The 16,083-nt window shown below is 42.7% G+C and overlaps 2 protein-coding genes across 2 annotated transcripts in view; one reads left to right on the top strand and one right to left on the bottom strand.

Annotated features, from left to right (window-relative positions):
- LOC125529172 (uncharacterized) overlaps positions 1–4,160 on the bottom strand; it is a 30,791-nt gene extending 26,631 nt beyond the window's left edge. Inside the window, exon 1 of the mRNA XM_087538813.1 lies at positions 4,056–4,160. Coding sequence (XP_087394939.1) covers positions 4,056–4,160 — 105 coding nt within the window. The remainder of the gene's footprint in view (positions 1–4,055) is intronic.
- Positions 4,161–14,425: 10,265 nt separating this feature from the next.
- LOC125535819 (hsp70-Hsp90 organizing protein-like) lies at positions 14,426–16,083 on the top strand. The gene is made up of 6 exons (XM_087538812.1): positions 14,426–14,638; positions 14,715–14,786; positions 14,872–15,119; positions 15,300–15,470; positions 15,551–15,630; positions 15,875–16,083. The coding sequence occupies exons 1-6, from the start codon at positions 14,584–14,586 to the stop codon at positions 15,936–15,938; spliced, it is 690 nt and encodes a 229-aa protein (XP_087394938.1). The 5' UTR covers positions 14,426–14,583; the 3' UTR covers positions 15,939–16,083.

The raw sequence follows: 16,083 nt of genomic DNA, 5'->3' as shown, positions 1-16,083 counted from the left end.
CTACCATCATCTTTAAACTTTGCTTTCTCAAGGAACGCATTAAAATTCAACGGAACAACAACACGGGCCATCTATCTACAATCAAGCATAAACAAGCAAGATACTATCAGGTACTAAGTTTCATGATAAATTTAGGTTCAATTAATCATATTACTTAAAGAACTCCCACTTAGATAGACATCCCTCTAATCCTCTAAGTGATTACGTGATCCAAATCAACTAAACCATGTCCGATCATCACGTGAGATGGAGTAGTTTCATTGGTGAACATCACTATGTTGATCATATCTACTATATGATTCACGCTCGACCTTTCGGTCTCCGTGTTCCGAGGCCATATCTGTATATGCTTGGCTCGTCAAGTATAACCTGAGTATTTCGCGTGTGCAACTGTTTTGCACCCGTTGTATTTGAACGTAGAGCCTATCACACCCGATCATCACGTGGTGTCTCAGCACGAAGAACTTTCGCAACGGTGCATACTCAGGGAGAACACTTCTTGATAATTAGTGAGAGATCATCTTATAATGCTACCGTCAATCAAAGCAAGATAAGATGCATAAAAGATAAACATCACATGCAATCAATATAAGTGATATGATATGGCCATCATCATCTTGTGCTTGTGATCTCCATCTTCGAAGCACCGTCGTGATCACCATCGTCACCGGCGCGACACCTTGATCTCCATCGTAGCATCATTGCCGTCTCGCCAATCTTATGCTTCCACGACTATCGCTACCGCTTAGTGATAAAGTAAAGCATTACAGTGCGATTGCATTGCATACAATAAAGCGACAACCATATGGCTCCTGCCAGTTGCCGATAACTCGGTTACAAAACATGATCATCTCATACAATAAAATTTAGCATCATGTCTTGACCATATCACATCACAACATGCCCTGCAAAAACAAGTTAGACGTCGTCTACTTTGTTGTTGCAAGTTTTATGTGGCTGCTACGGGCTTAAGCAAGGACCAATCTTACCTACGCATCAAAACCACAACGATAGTTTGTCAACTTGGTGCTGTTTTAACCTTCGCAAGGACCGGGCGTAGCCACACTCGGTTCAACTAAAGTTGGAGAAACTGTCACCCGCAAGCCACCTACATCGTTTTGTAATACATCATCTCGCAACTAACTCATTAGTTGCAATGCTTGCAAGGCTTATGTGATGTGCATTACCGAGAGGGCCCAGAGATACCTCTTCGACAATCGGAGTGACAAATCCTAATCTTGAAATACGCCAACCCAACATTTACCTTTGGAGACACCTGTAGAGCTCCTTTATAATCACCCAGTTACATTGTGACGTTTGGTAGCACACAAAGTGTTCCTCCGGTAAACGGGAGTTGCATAATCTCATAGTCATAGGAACATGTATAAGTCATGAAGAAAGCAATAGCAACATACTAAACGATCGGGTGCTAAGCTAATGGAATGGGTCATGTCAATCACATCATTCTCCTAATGATGTGATCCCATTAATCAAATGACAACACATGTCTATGGCTAGGAAACATAACCATCTTTGATCAACGAGCTAGTCAAGTAGAGGCATACTAGTGACGTTTGGTTTGTCTATGTATTCACACAAGTATTATGTTTCCGGATAATACAATTCTAGCATGAATAATAAACATTTATCATGATATAAGGAAATAAAATAATAACATTATTATTGCCTCTAGGGCATATTTCCCTCAGTCTCCCACTTGCACTAGAGTCAATAATCTAGATTACACAGTAATGATTCTAACACCCATGGAGCTTTGGTGCTGATCATGCTTTAGTCAACGGGTCTGCTATATTCAGATGCGTATGTATCTTGCAAATCTCTATGTCTCCCACCTGGACTAGATCCCGGATGGAATTGAAGCGTCTCTTGATGTGCTTGGTTCTCTTGTGAAATCTGGATTCCTTTGCCAAGGCAATTGCACCAGTATTGTCACAAAAGATTTTCATTGGACCCGATGCACTAGGTATGACATCTAGATTGGATATGAACTCCTTCATCCAGGCTCCTTCGTTTGCTGCTTCCGAAGCAGCTATGTACTCCGCTTCACATGTAGATCCCGCCACAACGCTTTGTTTAGAACTGCACCAACTGACAGCTCCACCGTTTAATGTAAACACGTATCCGGTTTGCGATTTAGAATCGTCCGGATCAGTGTCAAAGCTTGCATCAACGTAACCTTTTACGATGAGCTCTTTGTCACCTCCATATATGAGAAACATATCCTTAGTCCTTAAACCAAAATCACACAGAACAAGGGAGTACCTTGCTCTAATACCAATTGAAAGTGCGTTATATCGACTAGAGGGGGGTGAATAGGCGATTTTTATGAAATTCTTCACTGAGGAATTTGCCGGTGAGAAAATTCCTTAGCGAAGAACTACTAGCAGCGGAATAAGTACTCAAAAGTAAACATAACAGAATACAAGCATGGTCATCATGATGAAATGAAGGCAGGCACAGAGTACAGGTAGTGTGAGCACAGGATAACACAGGATGAAGACAAACTGAGGAAATTGAGAAAGTCTTCAGTCGAAGTCTTCAAGCACAGATATGAACAAACTCACAACACAGTTATGAGGAAATGAAGGAGTTGAGGAAATAGAACCAGTAAGCTTGGTGAAGACAATGATTTGGTAGACCAGGTCGAACTGCTGTCTCAGTTGTACGTCTGGTTGGAGCGGCTGAGTATTTAAACTCGAGGACACACAGTCCCGGACACCCAGTCCTGAACACGCAGCTCAGGACACCCAATCCTCACCGTATTCTCCTTCAGCTAAGGTCACGCAGACCTCGCCCAATCACTCGTGGTAAGTCTTCAGGCGACTTCCAAACCTTCACAAACTTGGTCACTCGGTGATCCACAATTCCTCTTGGATGCTCTAGACCATGGCGCCTAACCATCTGGAAGAAGCATAGTCTTCAAAGGTAACAAGCGTCGGATCCACGCAGGATCAATCTCTTCAGTGATGCTCAATCACTTGGGGTTTGTAGGTGTTTGGGTTTTGGTTTGGGTTTTTCCTCACTTGATGACTTTCGCTCAAAGTCCTCGAAGGATGGGTTGCTCTCAAATGACAAGTGTCAGTTTCTCCCGGAGCAGCCAACCAGCTAGTGGTTGTAGGGGGTGGCTATTTATAGCCTAGGGAGCAGCCCGACATGATAAGACATAAATGCCCTTCAATGATATGACTGTTAGGTGGATAGAAATTTTGGGACAGCTGGCGCTTAGCACAACAACGGTCGGAATTTTGAGTACCAAAATCCTCAGGGCTATCATGTTCCTCACTGTGTAGGAAATCCGCATTGGCGAATTCCTAACTCCTCAGTCAGAACAAATTCCTCAGAGACCAGAAGAACTTCGTCTCTGTCACTGAAGAATATGACTAGACTGTATGAGATTTCCAATGGCTTCACTCGAAGGGATTGGTAGGTGTAGGATTTTGAGTTGAGCATCACATGGAATTTTTTCCTTAATATTTCTTCGACCCCTTTTAACAGTACGGTGTTTCCTATGACTCAAGAAAGAGAAAATGAAACTATGAAAAGAAAAGTCTTCACGCTTCATCTTCCTCAAATGAATACTAAGTCTTCAAGGTCACACCATTTTCTTCACTTTCAAAGGCTTCAGAAAGTCTTCAGAAATACAAAGTCTTAAGTCGAAGAACTTCATTTTTAGGGGTCGACTTTCTCTGTAAATATCAAACTCCTCATAGACTTATAGACCTGTGTACACTCACAAACGCATTAGTCCCTTAACCTATAAGTCTTCAATACACCAAAATCACTAAGGGGCACTAGATGCACTTACACTACATGGTTTCAAATTCCTCACCCTTACCTTTACGTTATTCTGCTTCTGAAGAATTTATGATCTATCTTATGAAGAATTTAAACTAAAGACTTTTATGATGCCATTTTTTTTTCATTTTTTAGTTCATCTTCCTGTGCTTGTATATTGCATGTACTTCACCCATATGTATTTTGTATTTTGTATGCATGTTTTTTGTTACTGTGTTGAATTAGTCGCCTCACGTTACAATTTCTTCATTCTGATCTTTGTCAAATTCATCTGAGTTTGACGAATTTCTAAAAATCTCCCATTCACCCCCCTGGGAGTTAACCTGCGCTTTCACAATGGACATCTCATTTCTTATTCCTAGTCATAAGATTTGAGATACATGACACCTCTGAAAGGATCGAGAAGAGGTGTCTAGAGGGGGGGGTGATTAGACACTAAGTGCCAAAAGTTGCAGTTTTTAATATTCTTAAGTTTAAGTGAAGTTTAAGCACAACTTTAACAAACACAATGCATATCAAGCAAGCATGCAATGAGTATATGAGCAGCGGAAAGTAAAGCATGCAACTTGCAAGAATGTAAGGGAATGGTTTGGAGTATTCAAACGCAATTGGAGACACGGATGTTTTTGTCGTGGTTCTGATAGGTGATGCTATCGTACATCCACGTTGATGGAGACTTCAACCCATGGAGGGTAATGGTTGCGCCAATCCACGGAGGGCTCCACCCACGAAGGGTCCACGAAGAAGCAACCTTGTCTATTCCATCACGGCCGTCGCCCACGAAGGACTTGCCTCACTAGCGGTAGATCTTCACGAAGTAGGCGATCTCCTTGCCCTTACAAACTCCTTGGTTCAACTCCACAATCTTGTTGGAGGCTCCCAAGTGACACCTAGCCAATCTAGGAGACACCACTCTCCAAGAAGTAACAAATGGTGTGTTGATGATGAACTCCTTGCTCTTGTGCTTCAAATGATAGTCTCCCCAACACTCAACTCTCTCTCACGGTATTTGGATTTGGTAGAAAGAAGATTTGAGTGGAAAACAACTTGGGGGAGGCTAGAGATCAAGATTCATATGGTTGGAATGGAATATCTTGACCTCAACACAAGTGTAGGTGGTTCTCTCTCAGAAAATGTGTATTGGAAGTGTAGGTATGTTCTGATGGCTCTCTCCACGAATGAAGAGTGGGTGGAGGGGTATATATAGCCTCCACACAAAATCTAACCGTTACACTCAATTTACCAATCTCGGTGAGACCGAAGGGAAAAACTCGGTCGGACCAATTTAGTAAACCTAGTGACCGTTAGGGTTTTCGGTGGGACCGACTAGTTCAACTCGGTGGAACCGATGTGGTAGGGTTAGGGTAAAACCAAAACTCGTTTGACCGATTACTCAAACTCGGTGGGACCGATTTGGGTAATAAGCGAAACAGAGAGTTGGCCAAGCAAACTCGGTGGGACCGATTGCATATCTCGGTGGGACCGAAAATATTGCAACAAGTAACAGAGAGTTTGCAAGCCCATCTCGGAGAGATCGAGATCCCATCGGTGAGACCGAGCTGATTAGGGTTTCTGGCAGTGGCTATGTTAACTGAACTCGGTGGCTCCGGATAGAAAGAATCGGTGGGGCCGAGTTTGACTTTTGGTTTAGGTCATATGTGGATGTGGGAAGGTAGTTGAGGGTTTTGGAGCATATCACTAAGCACTTTGAGCAAGCAAGCCATTAAGCAACACCTCATCCCCTCTTGATAGTATTGGCTTTTCCTATAGACTCAATGTGATCTTGGATCACTAAAATAGAAAATGTAGAGTCTTGATCTTGAAGCTTGAGCCAATCCTTTGTCCTTAGCATCTTGAAGGGGCTCCACATCCTCTAGTCCATGCCACTCCATTGTTGAACTTATCTGAAACATACTAGGTAAAAGTGTTAGTCCAACAAGAGATATGTTGACATTAATTACCAAAACCACCCAGGGAGCACTTGTGCTTTCAATCTCCCCCTTTTTGGTAATTGATGACAACATACATCAAAGCTTTAGATAAGGATATAGAGAATAGCAAGTAAAGCTTTGGAAAGACATGTAACATGCATAGGCTCCCCCTACATGTATGCAATCATGTGAATATTGAATATAGGAGCATGTGAATGTGTAAACATGACAGAGTAAGCAATGTGTCACATGTATCTTGGCTATATGCATCAGAGCAAATGATGTGAATGTGAGAAATGTACCTTCATGCTCATGAGTCCTTCTTGCAAACAGTATGTACATCAGCAAGAACTTCTCATTCACATGAGTGTGATGCATGTACTTACCTTGTGGTCTTGAGTTGGCTTAGGATGGGATGAACCTGCGCAAACAAGGTTAAATAACACAGATACACCTACTGACCAGAGCAAACAAGAGAAACCACAAGAGAACCAAGACTGGGATGACATGTAGAGTGAGTACTAAGTACCACATTGGATATAGACATGCCCCCAAAGGTAAAGATATGCAATAAAATCAGAGATTTCCTTCCCTTAGATGTCTTGCTCCCCCTGAATCTGCATGGGATATTGGGAGAAGATAGGGAACAGAAAATCAGAGCAACAAAAAAGAAACAACAGATCTTGAGCTAAAGCAAGCAACCAAACATGTCTTTCCCCTCTTAAAGACATGTGACATCTCTCCTCTTGAACACCAAACATCTGGGGTCTTTGATGATATTACTTTCTCCTAGTTGAGAAACTCTCCCCCCCTGATTACTCTCTCTTTCTCCCCCTATAGGAAGGATTAAGCTTTGATGTGATCTCTCTCTCCCCCTTTGACATCAATTTCCAAGAAGGGCTCTTCTGGACATGTGATACAAATGGGTTGGTCCTTGAGTCGCAGAGCAAAGCAGCATGTCTAATATGAGGCTGGCAGAGGACAAGAATCATTGAGTGGAGCTGGAGTAAACAGAAATCAGGAATAAGTGGCAAGTTGGTTTTCCTGTGATGAAATCGGTGACTCCGAGTTGTGTGCTTCGGTTGCACCGAAGGATTTCGGTTGGGCCGAAGAGAACAAACCGGTGTGACCGAGTTCATCAGAGCGAAACCACTTGTCACCTCAGCTCACTAGACAAGTAAGATCTCACAAGGATATGTAAGGAATTAACTGAAAGATTTGCAATGAATTTGATGCAGAAAATGCAGAACAAAAAGGAAAGAAAAGAAACTAAAAGTTCTAGATGAAGTTTTTTTGAAAGGGGAAACAAATATGCAAATGCAAAAGCACGGAGAAACACTAGAGAACTTCATCTAGAAATGGTCGGTGACAAAGTCACCTATGTTAGAGTATATTGACTTAGGAGTTAAGTGAGAGCACTTGATCATAGATCATACTCATCGTTTAAGCTCAAAATGGGGTTACCATTTTTCGTTTAAGCCTTTTGATGTATTCACATCTTATCGAGTTGCTTTGACTCATGACTTGGAGTAAAGCTTCTCTAAGATGGAATAACATACCTTGGGTGGTGGTGTTGATCTTGTTCATGTAGTTGAACTTGTGTGGGTTGCTCAAGGTTGATGTAGTTCATCAAGGGTTGGGAGCACCACTTGGAGTTTGAGTTCATCTACCTACATGGGTTAGCTTTGCAAGGAAGAGCACTTGTGTATCCAAAATGACAATCATGAGACTCAACATGGAATTTGCCAAAGGATATGTTTGAATGGTTTTGTGCTTCCTTGTCTTCAACCACCATTGTGTAGAGACTTGGAGATGTAGAGATTGCTCAATATGTGAGTGAGTTGCAATCTCATATATTTAGATTCAACCAAGTACCTACACGGGTTAGATAACATGCAAGGTACAAATATATCCAAGACATATGAATAGCATCATAAGAGAAATATCGAGGATTAGTCATAGGCTCATGCCCCGCATGTATCAAATGGAGTTCCTACTCCAAGTTTGAAGCATCAATGATGTTCAATTCACCTCTCAACCTGCAAAACACTTTCTCATCAAGTGGTTTAGTGAATATATCCGCCAATTGCTTATCGGTGCGAACATGCTTAAGGTTAATGTCCCCTTTTGCAACATGATATCGAATGAAATGATGACGAACTTCAATATGCTTAGTTTGAGAATGTTGCACGGGATTGTGAGCAATCTTAATAGCACTTTCATTGTCACATAGCAATGGATCATGTTTCACATATATCCCATAATCTTTAAGAGTTTGGGTCATCCAAAGTAATTGAGCGCAACATGAACCAGCGGCAATGTATTTCGCTTGGGTAGTGGATAAGGATACCAAGTTTTGTTTCTTGGAAGACCAAGACACAAGAGATCTACCAAGGAATTGACAAGTACCCAAAGTGGATTTTCTGTCAACCTTGTCTCTGGCATAGTCCGAATCGGAGTAGCCAACAAGATCAAAAGAGGACCTCTTAGGATACCAAATGCCAAAATTTGGTGTATGGATCAGGTATCTCACTATCCTTTTCACAGCCTTAAGATGACATTCTTTAGGAGCATCTTGATATCGTGCGCACATGCACACACTTAGCATAATATCGGGACGAGAGGCACATAGATATAACAATGAACCAATCATAGAGCGATAAACCTTTTGATCAACCGGTTCACCATCTTTTGTCAAATCAAGATGTCCACTTGTAGGCATGGGTGTAGTCATACCTTTGCATTCTTGCATATTGAACTTCTTGAATAAGTCATTGGTGTACTTCGTTTGAGAGACAAAGGTACCTTCCTTGGTTTGCTTGATTTGCAAACCGAGAAAGAATTTGAGTTCACTCATCATAGACATCTCAAACTTCTCCGACATTAGCTTTCCAAACTTCTCACTAAAATGAGGGTTAGTTGAAGCAAATATGATATCATCAACATAAATTTGGCACACAAATAGTTCTCCATTAACCCTTTTGGTAAAAAGAGTAGAATCAATTTTACCAATTTCAAAGCCTTTTTCAATAAGGAACTTGATCAAGCATTTATAGCATGCTCTAGGAGCTTGTTTAAGACCATAAAGGGCTTTGTGAAGTTTGTAAACATGATTAGGTTTCTTAGGATTGACGAAGCCGGGAGGTTGCTTAACATAAACTTCCTCTTCGATTTTGCCATTTAGAAAAGCACTCTTAATGTCCATTTTGGTACAAGGTGATATTATGGTGATTAGCATAAGCAAGTAAGATGCGAATGGACTCAAGTCTAGCAACGGGAGCATATGTCTCATCATAGTCAATACCTTCAACTTGTGTGTACCCTTGGGCGATGAGACGTGCTTTGTTGCGAACCACTTGTCCATCTTCATCTTGCTTGTTGCGAAACACCCATTTGGTACCAATGATGTTGTGGTTGTTGTCGGGCTTCTCGACCAATGTCCACACTTGATTTCTCTCAAAGTTGTGTAGCTCTTCATGCATAGCATTTATCCAGTCCGGATCCTCCAATGCTTCTTCAACCTTCATAGGTTCAATGCTAGAGATGAATGAGTAATGTTCACAAAAGTTAGCTAAACGAGTTTTAGAGCGAGTGATTCTCCCGGTTTGGATATCATTGTAGATTTGCTCGACGGGATGATCCTTAGCAATTCTTGCTCGAACTCGTGAAATCTTTTGCTTGGGTCGGGGTGGAACATCATCTTCATCTTGTTCTTCTTCTTGGCCTTCTTCATTGTTGACGTTGTCGTTCTCTTGTCGTGGTGGAGAAGGAGGTTGTTGATGTTCATCTTGGTGTGCTCCCTCATTTTCTTCATCTTGGCGTGTCCCACTTGTGGATGCTTCTGTATCAACTCTTGGTTCACCTTGTCGTGAGGTAGAAGCTTCCACTTGGACGGACGAGGTACTCTCCTTCACTTCCGTTGTACGAATCTTGCCAATGGACAAGTCTTGAATTGCTTCCGAAGGGTCTTTGTCTCCTACATCAATTGGCAATTGCTCTACTTGCGAGCCGTTAGATTCATCAAACTTCACATCTACCGTCTCTTCAACCTTTCGGGTGAAATTGTTGTAGACATGGTAAGTATGAGAGTTTGAGCCAAAACCAAGTAGGAAACCTTCATGAGATTTAGGAGCAAATTTAGAACAACGATGCTTATCAAGAATGTAGCACTTTGAGCCGAATACTTGAAAGTATCCAACTTGGGGTTTGTTACCGATGAGGAGCTCGTATGCCGTCTTGCCGAGTAGCTTGTGAAGATACAAGCGATTTATTGCATGACAAGCTGTCTCAACCGCTTCCGCCCAAAAGTGCTTTGGCGTTTTGTACTCATCAAGCATCGTTCTTGCCATCTCGATAAGAGTCCGGTTCTTCCTTTCAACAACTCCATTTTGTTGAGGTGTGTACGTAGCCGAGAACTCGTGTGAAATCCCTTCTTCGTCAAGAAAGGTGTCCACATTTGCGTTCTTGAACTCCGTTCCATTGTCACTCCGAACCTTCTTGATCTTCACGTCAAACTGATTTTGGGCCTTCCTAGCGAAGTTTTTGAAGATCTTTTGGACCTGCGATTTGTCATCAAGAAAGAACACCCACGTAAATCTTGAAAAATCATCAACTATGACTAGACCAAATGAGTTACCACCGAGACTCTTGTAGGCATTTGGACAAAAGAGATCCATGTGAAGTAGCTCGAGTGGTATTCTTGTGGTCATGATGTTCTTCGCGCGGTGACTTCCTCCAACTTGTTTCCCTGCTTGACAAGCACTACAAAGTCTATCCTTGTCAAATGTGACATCTTTTATTCCAAGGATATGATCACCTTTAATAAGCTTATCAAGATTTCGCATACCAACATGACCTAGTCTTCTATGCCACAACCAGCCTTTAGAAGATTTGGCAATTAAGCAAGTTTTAGGTTGAGCCTTTTTAGTGAAATCAACAATGTAAAGATCTCCTCTACGTATACCGGTAAAGACCATTTTATGATTATCTCTATGAAACACTTGGCGGTCTACTTCAGTAAATAGGACATTGAAACCGAAATCAGCAAGTCTAGATACTGAAAGTAAGTTGTAGCCAAGAGATTCAACGAGCATGACATTTTGTATGGAGCTATCATGTGAGATGGCCACCTTACCAAGGCCAACCACCTTACCCTTTGAATTATCACCAAAAGTGACATACTTTCGAGGGCCGTCATTTTCAGCAAGCTTACGGAACATGTCTTTATCTCCGGTCATATGATCCGTACATCCACTATCAAGGACCCATTCCTTTCCTCCAGCCATGTAGCCGCGAAGATTTGCCATAATACCAAAGTGTCTCATCGCATCATCGAGATCATAGTCACTATCATCATCATCATCCTCATCCTCATCCGAGTATTCATGTTCAACATCATCTTGTGATTGATCAATTCCTAGAGAGGGCAATTCATTAGATAAATGATCATTTCTATAGTTATCTTTATGAATTCTAATAGCTCTGGAAATGATATTGCTAATGATTCCAACATCTCCTTTGGCACTCGTAAGATTAGTAAGCTCAAATAAGCAGTCACCAAATTTGGGATCATTGGAACTCATCTTAATCAAAGCAATAGACTTATGGAGGATTTCATCTAGATCTTTCAAGGAGTAATTAGGAAAGAGTTCCTCAAGGAATTTCCATATGGTGTAGGCACACTTAAGAGTCGGCAAACATCCAATCAAGTTTCTAAGCAAGCCTCTAGTGATAAGTTTAACAGTTCTAAGATTGCGAATCATGTCAATATCTTCATCTAGGGTAGGGTGCAAAGGATCAACATGAGGTGCACAAGGGCTAGTAATGTACTTGTTCAAATGATATTCATTGAAAATCTCAACCATTTCATTTTTCCACTCATGAAAATACTCTCCATCAAGAATAGGCACTCTATGTCTAAGACTCCCCAAAGTAGACACATCCATCTTCCTCCAATGGTATTTAAACCAAGGCAATGGAGACCAATGCTCTGATACCAATTGAAAGGATCGAGAAGAGGTGTCTAGAGGGGGGGGGGGTGATTAGACACTAAGTGCCAAAAGTTGCAGTTTTTAATATTCTTAAGTTTAAGTGAAGTTTAAGCACAACTTTAACAAACACAATACATATCAAGCAAGGATGCAATGAGTATATGAGCAGCGGAAAGTAAAGCATGCAACTTGCAAGAATGTAAGAGAAGGGTTTGGAGTATTCAAACACAATTGGAGACACGGATGTTTTTGTCATGGTTCCGATAGGTGGTGCTATCGTACATCCACGTTGATGGAGACTTCAACCCACGGAGGGTAACGGTTGCGCGAGTCCACGGAGGGCTCCACCCACGAAGGGTCCACGAAGAAGCAACCTTGTCTATTCCATCACGGCCGTCGCCCACGAAGGACTTGCCTCACTAGCGGCAGATCTTCATGAAGTAGGCGATCTCCTTGCCATTACAAACTCCTTGGTTCAACTCCACAATCTTGTTGGAGGCTCCCAAGTGACACCTAGCCAATCTAGGAAACACCACTCTCCAAGAAGTAACAAATGGTGTGTTGATGATGAACTCCTTGCTCTTGTGCTTCAAATGATAGTCTCCCCAACACTCAACTCTCTCTCACAGGATTTGGATTTGGTGGAAAAAAGATTTGAGTGGAAAGCAACTTGGGGAAGGCTAGAGATCAAGATTCATATGGTTGGAATGAAATATCTTGACCTCAACACAAGTGTAGGTGGTTCTCTCTCAGAAAATGTGTATTGGAAGTGTAGGTATGTTCTGATGGCTCTCTCCACGAATGAAGAGTGGGTGGAGGGGTATATATAGCCTCCACACAAAATCTAACCGTTACACTCAATTTACCAATCTCGGTGAGACCGAAGGGAAAAACTCGGTCGGACCGATTTAGTAAACCTAGTGACCGTTAGGGTTTTCAGTGGGACCGACTAGTTCAACTCGGTGGAACTGATGTGGTAGGGTTAGGGTAAAACCAAAACTTGGTTTGACCGATTACTCAAACTCGGTGGGATCAATTTGGGTAATAAGCGAAACAGAGAGTTGGCCAAGCAAACTCGGTGGGACCGATTGCATATCTCGGTGGGACCGAAAATATTGCAACAGGTAACAGAGAGTTTGCAAGACCATCTCGGAGAGACCGAGATCCCATCGGTGAGACCGAACTGATTAGGGTTTCTGGCAGTGGCTATGTTAACTGAACTCAGTGGCTCCGGATAGAAAGAATCGGTGGGGCCGAGTTTGACTTTTGGTTTAGGTCATTTGTGGATGTGGGAAGGTAGTTGAGGGTTTTGGAGCATATCACTAAGCACTTTGAGCAAGCAAGCCATTAAGCAACACCTCATCCCCTCTTGATAGTATTGGCTTTTCCTATAGAAGACTCAATGTGATCTTGGATCACTAAAATAGAAAATGTAGAGTCTTGATCTTGAAGCTTGAGCCAATCTTTTGTTCTTAGCATCTTGAAGGGGCTCCACATCCTCTAGTCCATGCCACTCCATTGTTGAACTTATCTGAAACATACTAGGTAAAAGTGTTAGTCCAACAAAAGATATGTTGACATTAATTACCAAAACCACCCAGGGGGCACTTGTGCTTTCAACCTCATTCCCTATAAGTTTTCTATTCCTATGATATTCCTACCCCATGGACCAAAGGAGACCTTATTAATTTGTTCTTGTAACATTAATTTATTTTAAATTTTGCTACTCAAGTTGTACTAAATCAACAACAATTAACATGAATCGGATGAAGCAATTAGGTAATCGTAGGCTTAAAATATTGCCTACATTATTCAGTAGAAGCAAACATTATGCTACACAATAAGGGTTCTCTCTCATCCCGACTAACCGGATAAACTTGTTTGCCCCGTGAAAATCGCGCAGCTCATAACGCTCGGCTTGGAAAGTCATCACGAGACACACGCCTTTGAATATAATTTTTGAAAAATCAAATGAGGAAAAATACATGAGAATTGCACTATTCTGAAATTTCTATGAATATCCTCTATGAAATGTGGAAGAAAGAATTTGACATATTGCTTACCTAAAAAATAAAGAATTTGACCTGTAGTCGTATCCTTGAAGAAAATTATTTGAGTTATTTTTTGCGGTGATTGTTTTGTTGGGATTTTCTTTCAATTTTTTTTGAGAGTTGATGGGCGATTGCACACGAGTTGTTGACTGCATTGCGTGAGCGAGAGTGCTATGTGTTTTCATTATTAATATTTTTAACACAATAGCTAAATGTAAGTCGACTGACTTTCATTCTTGGGCCAGTCGATTTTGAGAAGGGCGAAGAAGTTCGCCAGAGAGAGGCCGGAGAGAAGGAAGGAGCTTGCTGGAGGGCTACCACATCATCTATCGTTGATGGGGGATGGGGGCGGCAGCACGACGGTGGTGCAAGTTCACCGAGGAAAAACCGGTCATCGTTGGGGCTAGAGGGATGGCGGCGGGAGGAGGTTCTGGGGAGGGCGGGGCGGTAAGGCTGGGCGGGAGCGTGATCGACCGCGGGTGGTTCGGCCGCCGGTCCGTGCGGGCTGGGGAAGAAGAAGAGCTGGAGGAAGAAGAATGGCCAGGCACCGTTGGATCTTTATCGGATGTTTCAAAAATGATAATTTAAAAGTTAGGCGACTTGTCTAATTTTGACGGAGCGGAGCAGTCCCAAACATGCTGTTGTTGGTGCTGTGTGCTCGCTCATTTTCAGTGTCCACCACACGTCTCCCTCCCTTCGCGCGTAGGCCTCCTTTGGTTTCATCTTCCTCGCTGCTCTTTTCCGATTCAAAACTCCAACCCCCTCTCCCCTCTCCCCAACCCCCCAAACCCTACCATGTCCTCCTCTACCGACGCCATGGCGTCGCCTTGCTCCCATGACCAATTCGACGGTAAGCGCCTCTCCCCACAGCCCATCCCTAACCCTAGCCCCAGCCCAGATCCTATCTCCGCCGCCTCCCGCCGCAGAACCAGACCATGAGACGGTGCTGAACTACGTTTTCCAGGCGACCTCCGACGACGAGCTCTCCATCTTCAAGGGTACGCTGCCCCCGTCCCAGATTCCGGCCCTGATCCAGTTTTGGTGCTCGAATGCTAACATTTTGGGGGGCCCAATCCGTTGCAGAGCTGGTCACGATAATACTGGACAATGGCAGGGGCCGCCCCAAGGAAGCGATTGAGGAATTGAGGGTGGAAGATGTCGGGCAGCTTGAAGGTTTCAGTGCGCTGCACATTGCGGCCAGTAAAGGGAGTCTGGGGGTGTGCAGGTACCTCGTCGAGGAGCTGCTGGTAGATGTGGATCTGGTCGATAAGGAAGGTCCATCTATCTTCAGAACCCTAATCTATTGGTTTAGGACCCTGCGCACACATTCAGTCTAGGTTTTGTCAAATTGTATGAAGTGCTATTTTACATGCTGGAATTATTGTTCACAAGGGTTGCTTGATCTGTAAGTCTCATGATACCTGACTGTTTTTTGCATTCAGTTTACTAATTCAATTTTTGTTAAAAAAAACTTAGTAAGCTCAATTGTCTATTTGTCTTGTGTGACGTAGGCAATGGTGCTTGATGCTGATGATGCAGTCTTGTTCTCAGACAGGAGCCTTTGTTGGCTTCAACTGGGTGATGGAAAAAAGGCTTTGCTAGATGCTAATAGATGCAGAAAAATGCGGCCTCACTGGCCAAAAGCTTGTCACCGGCAGGGTGAAGCTCGGATGCTACTGAAGGTTACATAGAGGATATGGCTGCCTTTTCCTCCTGGTGCCGCAAATAGTTTATGATCATTCACCTGGTCTTTTATCATCAGGACTATGAGGGCGCAAGTGAACGGTTCTTGGATGGACTCAAGTTGGACCCAGTGGACACTGATATCGAGGCTGCATTACGGTAAACCCATCTGCCTCTTTGGTTACACTAATGCCTTTGACGATGACCTTGCATTGGCGGCTGGCTTGCCGTGTTTCAGCACATCTCAAGCACAGTATTAGCTATATGTTGAACACTTTTTTTTGCGAGAATATATGTTGAACACTTGCCTATGCTGCAAGTACATGCATGTGCCCTTGTCATGAGACTGTCGAGAACTTGTGAAGACATTGGCTATAGCTCCGTTCTGTTTTGTGTTTGTTAGGATTTCGGAACGCCACTTTGTACTGTTATCAATGCCAATGCCATCTTGCCATACACCAACCTAACTCTGACGTATAGTAACTCCGTGATCTGCCCTTCAGTAGTATTTTACTGAAAGTATTTAGAAAGAGGCGTGCATGTCATATTCATTATCAATTTATACTGTCTTGCAACGGCACCTAAATTACAAGCGCCAGACATAACAATGCA

The sequence above is a fragment of the Triticum urartu genome, chromosome 1A, assembly GCF_056163025.1.
Source record: "Triticum urartu cultivar PI428250 chromosome 1A, HENAU_Tu73, whole genome shotgun sequence".
NCBI classification, from domain to species: Eukaryota; Viridiplantae; Streptophyta; class Magnoliopsida; order Poales; family Poaceae; genus Triticum; species Triticum urartu.
The sequence above is the reverse complement of the archived record's forward strand: the minus strand, read 5'-3'. Positions and strand labels throughout refer to the sequence as shown.

Bases quoted from the DNA above. Each gene is read 5' to 3' on its own strand.
- LOC125535819 (XM_087538812.1), top strand. From the start codon at position 14,584: ATGTCCTCCTCTACCGACGCCATGGCGTCGCCTTGCTCCCATGACCAA. The intron at 15,120-15,299 runs GTCTAGGTTTTG...TGTGTGACGTAG, and splicing joins GGACCCTGCGCACACATTCA to GCAATGGTGCTTGATGCTGA. The intron at 15,631-15,874 runs GTAAACCCATCT...TGTGTTTGTTAG, and splicing joins GATATCGAGGCTGCATTACG to GATTTCGGAACGCCACTTTG.